The following is a 10,813-nucleotide window of genomic DNA, read 5'->3' on the forward strand; positions in this document are numbered from 1 at the left end:
CCAGAGAAAACTAGGAAATTGTCTTTTTAGAATCATGGAATGGTTTGGGTTGGAAAGGACCTTAAAAGTCATCTAGTTCCAACCCCACTGCTGTGGGCAGGGACACGTTTTCTTCATCTCTTTGCCTATTTTGATGGCTCATATTTGTTTATCCAAGGCAACATTGAAAAATTTGTATTAAAAATAACAGTCGTATTTCTTTCAAAAAGTATGTATGTGTGAAGCCATTTCCCATGGCTTTTGAAATTTTCTCCCTGTTTCATAATCTTTTCTTAACTTTTTCTTGTGTATGAGTCTCATTTGAGTATCTGAAATTAACTTTCTTAATTTAAATGTGCCAGACTCTTCATTCAATCTTACACTTAATCTGATTATAATAAGCAATATTTTCAACTGTCTTTTTGCATAGGAAAACATTCTTCTAGAAAATAAGCTAATTTTATATCAGTGGAAAGCAATATATTATTGATATGTAAACCTTGTCTTTCCTTTTTTTAACAGACACAACAAAAGGAGGAAGTTCTACGTAGATGCCCGATGTCACCCTCAAACTATAGCAGTGGTCCAAACGAGAGCAAAGTAATGCTTTCCTCCATTTTTCACCATATCTTTTCACTTATAGTGAACAATTTTCCATCTGTGCCTTTTTGCCATATACTTAACATTTCTGGCCTGTGCTTTCTTTGCAAACTAGAAGCAGAAATCTGTTACCAATTGGCATTGCTTCAAGTTCAAATACAACAGGAAAGAAATTAAAGCTGTTTAAACAAGAGACTAAACATATGATAAGAAGAAAATATTTAATTTTTCCTTTAAATTGTTGCACAAATATATACATTGGACTGCAGAATTCAGTCTGGTCTTCTTTTTCTCTTACTAGGAATCAAGTATCTTATGTATCCTCTGCTTGCTTTGCTCTGTATTTCTGATGGTGATATCAAATCAATTATTCTTCAGTTCTATATATCACAATGTGAAACTCTCTCAGTGTTTAATTCTGCAATGTTCAGCTCTCTGTATGTTAAAGAGTCATATATGAGTCCATGAAAACATCTTGCTAAGTATCACTCCAAGGCTGAAAGTGGTTTGAATATTTTGCCTTCTGCATGTTTTTGTTTTCAGTTATACAGGTGTTATTACTGAGCTCAAATTACCCCATGAGATGGATTTCAGTGGAAAGGATGTCAGTGGAGTCTTATTTCAGTATCCAGACACTGAAGGGAAAATTGAAGACTTCTCTGAACTTGTTGAAAGAGCTCACCAGAATGGGGTAAACTAAATTTTTTTTTGTCACAGATACCAATCTGACACATCAAACAGTCATATTCAGAGATACTAAGTGTTAATGAGATACTGTCTCAGCTAGATGCCGTTGATAACCGTTACAACCATTGCACTTCAGCTCTGTGCAAGTGATATGGAACTGTTTGAAACTAAATTTAAAAACCTAGCTCCCATGTAAATACCATTCCTTCAGAAAAGAGGCTGACTGTTCTGTGCATTCCTGTTCTCAGGCTCTAGCCTGCTGTGCTACAGACCTTCTGGCCCTGTGCATTCTGAAGCCTCCTGGAGAGTTTGGGGTCGATGTTGTCCTGGGTAACTCGCAGAGGTTTGGCGTCCCGCTGTGCTATGGGGGGCCCCATGCAGCATTCTTTGCTGTGAAGGAAAATCTAGTGAGAATGATGCCGGGCAGAATGGTGGGTGTTACCAGGTAAGGGCTCTCTCTGACATTAACTGAAGATTGAAATCATAGACTCCCAGAATCCTTAAGGCTGGAAAGGACCTTCAAGAGCATCAAGTCCAACTGTCAACTTACCACAATGTCCACCTCTAAACCATGTCCTCTAGAGCCATAGCCACGCATTTTTTTAACACTTCCCAGCAGTGGTGATGCCGTCAGTTTTCTGGGCAGCCTGTTCCAATGCTTTAGAACCCTTTCTTGAAATCCTTTTATGTAATACCCAATCTAAAGTCTCCCCTCAGAGACCTTAGTAATACATAAGAAACCACACTGTGACCATCTTGTGCAGCCTTTGTTAACAACAGCTGGTCTTGGTGTTGCACCAAGCACCTCTTTTTCTTGAAAACTGTGAGAATAAAAGTTGCCTTCAGTTTTGAGGAAGCAAGCTTCAAGAATGCCATTTGTGTGGAACTGTATATAGTACTTGTGGCAATGTGAGATGAAGAAATAACCAAAAGCAGAGTGGATTCATTGTGATGGCATGAGGCTTTGCAAGTTAACTTACTCCTCTTAATCTGTATTGTTAGATGTTTTTCTCTGTCATCCTGTCTTAGAAAACATAAATGGAAAGAAGTAGAAAATTCAGCAAACCTCCAAAATAATCTAGAAGGAACTTAATTTAGTTCAAATTTTAGTCACACTCAAAGCAGAGAAATAGTATGCAAAATCTTGCCTCTAATAGTTGCTGTTGGTACTGTACTGTGTATTCTGCCGAGATGTCTAACTAGTAATAATTGAAATGCAAAGTAATTGTCACTAGAAGACTGCATATCTTTGGCACTGTTCAGAAGTACTTCAGTAACCAACATAACTAAAACATTCACACTTATCAATAATCTTAGGAATATTTAATTTATATTATTATTCAGTTAAAATAGTTGCAATAATCTGTGTCATTTTAAGGCAAATACCAAGTTCACCTGTAGTATGCTTAGAAATTTCACTGTGTGCTCTACCTGACCAGAAATATAAACAGAAATCTAGAGTTGCTTTAGTCTTGCTCTGTTTGGTATTGGAATTGTCCCGGCTTGTGCTTTGTTGTCTCTAGACCATTCTGTCTCTGAGGGTAGATAACTAGTTTCAGGTTAGCATGCATAAATCCCTATGTCATAAATAACTGTAATTTTAAAGTAACAGAAGCAACATTTTCACTTGTAACTTAGAGATGCAAGTGGAAAGGAAGTGTACCGGCTTGCTTTGCAAACACGAGAGCAGCATATCAGGAGGGATAAAGCTACCAGCAACATCTGCACAGCACAGGTAACTTATGCTTTATTTTCAGCACTGGAAAGGAAACAAGTTGAACAATGAGTTAGCTTTACTTTTGAGAGATTTTAGTAGAAAAATGAAGAACACAGAAATATTCTGGTCTTTGTTCAGTTGTTTTGAGTCCTTTGGATAGTGGGTCTGCTTCAAAAGAGGGTATTACAATGTGTTTCCTTACTCTAGTCCTGAACTCTTGCAGTCATGAGCCTGTCTGTGTTGCAGCATTAACCCCACTGAGTAGTGCTGTGTTTGTGATAAGCGAGACAGAACTCCTAATAAAATAGAAGGGAATTTCAATGATCTGAAGTCTCCCACTCAAGGCAGGAAAAACAAATTTTTTAATCCTGAAACTAATCATTCAAAGTGTCACAACTTATATTTTTGTCTATGTGATTTGATGCAAGAATGTAACATTGCCAAAGAGATACCTTTACAGGAAAATACCATGATTAAGTAAGTAAGTATCCAAAACAGTTATCTTCGGCATACCTCCACAGATCTCCAGACAGACAGGGTCATAACATTTTTTGCTCCTATTATTGCTTTTCTCCTGTTCTTAATATTGTGCCAGATTTTGAGGAGAGATTATTATTGGTAACACAAGTTTAATAACTTAATATTCAGGAGTTACTCTTTAATTTTTTTGTACTGATCCCAAACAATGGGTTCTTGTGAGACTAGCTCGACTTGAAAGCCCTCAAAAATCTTTGTTGCAGTAGTTGAATTTAAGTACATGTTAATTGCTAAAGCAGTTGCATTTCAAAGGGCATTGCATTACTAATCAGTGCTTACAGTTTCATAAAAGTATTTTGCCTTTCCCTCCTTTTATTTTGTGGGCAACACATAATCAGCTAAAACATCAGCTTGAAGATATGTGGCTGTCTCTGGGTGCTAAAGAAACATTCCACTGAACTTACATGAAGTAGTCTTTGCTAAGAATAACAATAACAATGTCCTGAACTGTGTTTGTATCCCAGGCTCTTCTGGCTAATATGTCAGCCATGTTTGGTATATACCATGGGGCTGATGGACTGAGGCATATTGCGAGACGAGTTCACAATGCTACTCTGATCCTGGCTGAAGGTGTGTACTTAATGTTCACAGAAACTGTTCTGAAATCCCTACCCCTTAAATAATACATCTTAAATAAACTTACAGGGCAGGGGTGTCCATCTGATGTGCATTGCCTCAACTTGAGAGAGACCATTCCAATACAAAATTCACATCTGATATTTTTGTGTAGTTCTGGTAATGACATCCAAGAATTAGAAGTCTGTGTGATAAGAAATTGCAGGCATTACTTCTGTTTCCTCGGGAAGCTAAGAGGAGGCTATAGAGTGAGCCTCTAGATGATAACATTGAACTGCTGTTTGCCAGCTTCTACTTCTTTTGATGGACCATCCTAATTTACTCACAGAAATCTTCACAGAGCATTAATAACATAGCAAAGGAAGGTGATAAATTATACTAAAGCAATAGAAACATATCAGTTAAATTGTGTGGAGTATCATCCCTGCTATGAACATTGAAATCTCAAACCTTAACAGCTACAGAAAACACCATAATCTGTAGCAGAAAATAATAACTGCATCTGGACTATGTGGTCTGGTAGTTTTTTTCACTGGTATCACTATCACTGCTGTCAGAAGGAGCTATACAAAACTGGAATATTTGGAACTACAGGATTATTGTAACAAACAGCCATGCTTTATTTGCCAGTTTAGCCAGAAGGCCTCTTGCTACTGTGAAAAACCCTAACACTCTAAATTTTTTTATGGCAAGCTCTGTGACAGTTAATATCCATTAATATCTTTCCAATCTTATTATTTTGTCTTTATTGTATTCATATACCGACTCTGCTACTGTACATATTACAGATTTGATGCATCAGAATGACCTTCCCTAGATCCAATGTGCATTAATTATTAGGTTTGAGTCTGATTTGGTTGGATTTCATACACAGTGATATTTCGCTAAAAAGCCGGTAATTTTGCTGCTCTTCACACAAGGGGCATATTTTGCTTTATTGCGTAAAAGCACTTACTTATGAGATAGATAGTATTGCTCTGCAACTACTGCCTGAGCAAACAATACAATGTGCATGTAACTGAACTAACTTACCATTTTTTATAGGTCTCAGGAGAGCTGGTCATAAACTACATCATGATCTGTTCTTTGATACCTTGACGATCACATGTGGATGCTCAGTCAAAGAGGTTTTGGACAGGGCAGCTCTTAGAAAGATAAATTTTCGGACTTATAATGATGGCAGAGTAAGCAACTTTCTAAACCTTTGATAAATTCAGAAATTTTGTAGTATGACACTTTCTTCATCAAGTTTTTAATCCTGTGTTAAACAGAACATGTGTTAAACAGAACAAAATTATTTAAGATCCTGTAATTTGCTCGGATATATCAGTCAGTTACAAAGATAATATAAAGAATGAATTTGTTAAGTGATGCACTGAACTTACAGAAATAGTTGTATTTTCATGTTATGCCTGTTAAAAAAAGATGATCTAACTTTTTCATGTTAAATATGCCACTAAGGGATAGAGTGGAGAGACTGTAGAATTTGATGATGAAATACAAGGTGACATCCAGAATTCAGGTCCTGTGGCAGTGTTTAAAGACAGACTGAAATCTAAATCACATTTTGGTGATCACATCTTTGCAAATCACATCTTTGCAAATTGTAGTATGTTCTGTAAATTGGAATGAGGGGAATGGGTGTCACAGGAAAATGGGCAATTTTCCTGTTAAGTAGAAAACACTTGAAAACATAAGAAAGGAGGTCACTAGGTTCAAAGTTTCTGAGCCATCTAGCTTGAATGGTTTAACAGGGTAAAGGAAGGAATTGGAAAATTTTATATAAATAAAATAAATTTATATATCATAAGTGCCTATAAATATGTATGGTTACATATTGTTGGATAGATTAATGGTTTTTTTCTCTCATGTATATGGAAAGTTTTGCTTGATCAAAAAAGTGTGCCATGTCTCTGGTGTTAATAGTTGGGAGTAATTACCTGTGCTCTTATCCATAGCTTGGAGTATCACTTGATGAAACTGTAAATGAGAAAGATCTAGATGACATATTATGGATCTTTGGCTGTGAGTCTTCTTCTGTAAGTACATTATAGGTCATGTGGATTAAATTATCGAAATGTTTCCAAAGTTTAATGAAAAGTGAAACTGCTCTTGGATAGTGGGTGTCTATATGAAGACCACATTGTTACATATTAAGAATTTCAGACCCTCTCTTAATTAAAGAGGCAGTGTTAAATAAAGAATTTATGTAATGCCATTTTCTGGTTGCGACTCTTAGTTCTTGTCAGCTTGGACAGCTTGCATTTAGGCTATTACTTCTTTTGTGATGGTTAGGACATGGGGTCAGTTATTTCTTTCCCACTGGAATTTTTGTTGCATTTCATTAGCATTTAGCAGCAATACCTACAAGATGACGACTACTGAGATATCTGTACCCAGTTTTAATACAGTGCTGTTGTCGTGCTAGATATATACAGATACATATGCTAGTAAAGTTGGGGGGTTTTACCTTAAAAGCTGACTAAATCCTGAGGTAAACTAGTAGCACAAGCTAGTTCTGATGAAAGTTGACTATGAAAAAAGAAATTTCCCTGAAAATATTTGACTCTCTATTTCTTTGTGTTGAAGGAGCTAATTGCTGAGGGTATGGGTGAGGAAACCAAAGGCATCCTTAGCACCCCATTTAAGAGAACTTCCAAATTCTTGACACACCAGGTTTTCAACAGGTTTGTGAAACTGCTGTATATTTGCTATTTTTATGGAATCTGAAATATCTCCTCTCAAAACTAGCAGTGGAGTTGATTGAGGACAGTTTTGTACTTCGATTCATACAGTCACTTATTACTCTGAAATAAGCTATTTAGGAGCATTTTTAGTTATATTTCTCATTTTAAATGAGCAGTGGGAATGTGTTTTTCCATTAATCTGCTGTATTATACAAGGTATTATTTGAGGACATGGTATCAGCAGACTTACTAGAGCCCTTATATTCTGTATTTACTGATAGTGTTACTGGGATGATAATAAGCATTTTTAATCCATGTTGCTAGTAGCAAGCTTAAAGTGCCGGTTTGGAAAGATCTACCTAGTATATATTAATAACTATCCTCAGTCTTATTTCTTTTTTGTGTTTTTTTTCCTGTGTTAGCAGCTGTAAAGCTAATCTGCTTGCCTTAACACTGTTTTGTGTTCTCCAGCTATCACTCTGAGACAAATATTGTGCGGTACATGAAAAGATTAGAAAACAAAGATATTTCCCTTGTTCACAGCATGATTCCTTTGGTAGGTATTCACCAGAAAGACAACAAAATTATATACTTATGTGTTTCAGTAAATACTGATGTGTGTTTGTATTTTTTAGGGGTCCTGCACAATGAAGCTCAATAGTTCAGCTGAACTTACAGTAAGTTGCAATAATACTGCGTCACCTTGTACCCACATGAAGGAATTATCTAGCCAGTGTCATTGTAGAGAAGTAAAGGCTGCTCTTGGTCTAACACTCCAGCTGAGGAGGCAGTTTCAGGAGTAGCTAAAGCCACCTTCTCCCTCTTCCACTAAGAACAAGCTCTGAAAAGCATAAGTACGAGTGCAACTACAGGAGGAGAGTGTGGTCTTGAAGACTCCATTTTGAAAAAAAAATTAAAATAATTTTTGGAATTAGGTATCGCAGTCCTGTTGCCTCAAGCACTGTTGCATTACCTAACTTCTGTCTGCTTTACAAATCTTAAAATCAAATCCTCAGAAATATGGAGAGTCAGGTGGGACTGACAAGTCAGCTGAAGAGTCCCCAAATATCTGCATTTTCTAGCTGATTGCAAAGGAAGCAGAGCTTTAGCCAGGTTGTTTGGTTATCCCATGCATTTTTGACTCTTCCTTTTCTCTCTTCCTGTAGTCTTCTCGCTTTCATCTTTCACTAGTTTCCTTTGTCCCCTTTCTCTCACTGCTTTCTCTCTCTCCCTTCACTCTTTCAAGTATATTTCCTCTAAGTAAAACTAACAGCAAGAGAATGTTATATTCCAGACAACTTCTTTCTGTTTACCTCCCACAGCTCTGCATCAGGGAAGGTGAAACTAAGTAGTAGGAGAAATTAAGGATTTTTAAGCACATTTCTAATGTTTAGAAAATGGTTACTGGAGATCATAGAATCATTTAGGTTGGAAAGCACCCTTTAGATTAAGTCCAGCTGTTAACCTGGCCCTGCCAAGTCTATCACTAAACCATATTCCTAATCACCATACCTACAGATCTTATAAATACTTCCAGGGATGTTGACTCTGGCAGTTCTCTAAGGAGGCTGTTCAAATGCTGGTTAACCCCTTCTATGAAAAAAATTTTCCTTATTGCCAATCTTAACCTCTTGTCTTATCAGTTGTTACATGGGAAAGGAGACTGATCCCCACCTGGCTACAACCTCTTTTCCGGGAGTTGTAGAGAGCAATAAGGTTCCACTGAGCCTCCTTTTCTCCAGGCTAAACAGCCCCAGCTCCTTCAGCTGCTCCTCACAGGACTTGTACTCCAGAGCTGCCACCAGCCTTGCACCCTTTCTCTGGACATGATCCAGATCCTGAATTCCTGTCTTGCAGTGAGTGCCCCAAAACTGAACACAGGATTTGAGGTGTGGCCTCACCAGTGCTGAGTCCAGGGGGACAATCCCTGTCCTGCTCCTGCTGGCCACACTGTTGCTGATCCAGGCCAGGATGCCATTGGCCTTCTTGGCCACCTGGGCACAGCCTGGCTCATGTTCAGCTGCTGTCACCAGCACCCCCAGGTCCTTTTCCTGTGGGCAGCTTTCCAGCCACTCTGCCCCAGCCTGTGGCACTGCCTGGGGTTGTTGTGACCCAAAGGCACAGAAATGCCAGTAGAAATGGGGCATCCCACCCTTAAAGGGAAGGCAGCACCCAAAATTTGCAGATAAATATGATCAAAAAGGAAGGAGAAAGGTCAAAGCATCCACAAAAGAAACTGACAGAGTTTTATTAGTAAATTATACACTTGGCATAGAAATTGGTATAAGTTAGTACCTTATCTTTTAGCATAAACCCATGGTAGTGTGATTTGAGGGGCAGGTTAAGGAGGAGAGAGGGAAATTAGAGAGGGGGAGAGAAAGAGTGGAAGAAAGGTGCAAAGAGAGGAAAATCACCAGTCTTGACTCCAGCATTGATCCAGCTGATCGTGTGTCTAGGGCCCTGAGGCACACGTGCAATCAGGCTTCATGGTGGTACCTTTTTGTAGATAAGTGTTCCTGACCCTGGAAATAAGTCTCTTGCTCTCTATGCAAATTAATTATCATGCATAGTCCATACACTGTTCTTCTAGACCATTCTGGAGATGGGTCAGAGGGCTTTGTGGATCTTTGGTGTCTTGATTCCCCGCACTGGAATAACCTTTGCTCAACAGTCCTTGTGCTCTTCTTAACCTCATTCCTGCACTTGTGCTGTTCTGTGCTGTGCTTGTCTCCAGAAGCAAGAAGGAGGACTGTTGTCCCAGGAAAATGCATGTGGCCCTCTTCTCCACCTGCATCCTGCTCTTTCTTCCCCATTTACACAGTGTGCTCTTACCAACAATCCTAGGCTGGCTCCACAGCTGTTGATGTTTGAGATGTACATATCAGCCCTTATCTTCTCGACTTCTGCACCATCCCATGGCTCAAACATCAATATGGACTTCGTGATCTGATGAGAAGGAAAAAACGAGAAGAGAGAAAGGGGCAAATGCATTCTAAAAACTATTTCTAAGCTTTGGGGGTAATCTCATTATAATGCCCCAACTATTTATATGTAATCTGATTACCAAAAAAAAAAAAAAAAAAAAAGCTAAAAAGTTAACATTAAATCAGTAAACGTTAGACCTTGTTCAATTTCACACCATTGGCCTTGGTTCCATCAGTCTAGCCTGTCCAGATCCCTCTTCAGAGTCTTCCAAGCCTCCAGCAGATCAACACACTTCGAGTTTGATACTTAATTGGCCTCAAGGCGAGTTCTTTCCTTCACAGAGTTTAGCAACAAAACAGTTGTCTGTGTTTTGTTACAGCCTCTTTGTTTGTTTGTTTTGTTTTTATAGCCTATTACATGGAGAGAATTTGCCAACATCCACCCTTTTGTTCCCCTGGATCAAGCTCAAGGGTATCAGCAGCTTTTCAAGGATTTAGAGAAGGACCTATGTGAGATTACTGGCTATGACAAAATCTCCTTCCAACCAAATAGGTAGGAACCTTTTTTCTGCTCATTTGCACCTTGACACATGATTCCAAAAACTTATCTCCAAAGAAAATATGCAAGCCAAAAATGGAAGAATTTTCTAAAATCAAATTTGTCTTGAATGCAGGATTATGAAATTATTAAGTAGTTGGGTTTTTTAAATAACTATTTAAATATTTTTAAATAGTATTTTATTTTGTCTCATCTCTTCTAAAAGTTTAATGATTGGTATTTTTAATTTTTAAATTAAAAATTAAAAATTAAATTGGTCTTTTTAATTTTTTAATATTTCTTTCAATGCTTTCCTCTCTATGAAGGTTTCTTCACCATTTTTGTGTAAAATGATGGTGTTATTGTTATTCCCCTATGAACTAAAAATAAAGATTAGGAGTAGAAATAAGATGTATGAGCTGCCAACTGTTTAATTGTTGAAACTGGCAGTTAGCACACTAGGTTTGACTGGAAAATGCCTAAGATTTGCATGCTTACTGAAATTAATAAAGCAGCATTTAATGAGTACTGCTGCACCCTGTTTATGTCCATTACCAGTTTTGATGCA

At 37.8% G+C, this 10,813-nt stretch overlaps 1 protein-coding gene across 1 annotated transcript in view; it reads left to right on the forward strand.

Moving 5' to 3' along the window:
* The window catches only part of GLDC (glycine decarboxylase), a 37,950-nt gene that overhangs the window by 14,611 nt on the left and 12,526 nt on the right, over positions 1-10,813 (forward strand). Inside the window, exons 5-15 of the mRNA XM_085043451.1 lie at positions 502-579; positions 1,123-1,270; positions 1,515-1,711; positions 2,905-3,001; positions 3,985-4,090; positions 5,141-5,280; positions 6,055-6,135; positions 6,686-6,783; positions 7,255-7,339; positions 7,419-7,460; positions 10,118-10,262. Coding sequence (XP_084899577.1) covers positions 502-579; positions 1,123-1,270; positions 1,515-1,711; positions 2,905-3,001; positions 3,985-4,090; positions 5,141-5,280; positions 6,055-6,135; positions 6,686-6,783; positions 7,255-7,339; positions 7,419-7,460; positions 10,118-10,262 — 1,217 coding nt within the window. The remainder of the gene's footprint in view (positions 1-501; positions 580-1,122; positions 1,271-1,514; positions 1,712-2,904; positions 3,002-3,984; positions 4,091-5,140; positions 5,281-6,054; positions 6,136-6,685; positions 6,784-7,254; positions 7,340-7,418; positions 7,461-10,117; positions 10,263-10,813) is intronic.

This window comes from Lichenostomus cassidix, chromosome Z, assembly GCF_008360975.1.
Source record: "Lichenostomus cassidix isolate B80296 chromosome Z, HeHo_3.0, whole genome shotgun sequence".
Taxonomy (NCBI): domain Eukaryota; kingdom Metazoa; phylum Chordata; class Aves; order Passeriformes; family Meliphagidae; genus Lichenostomus; species Lichenostomus cassidix.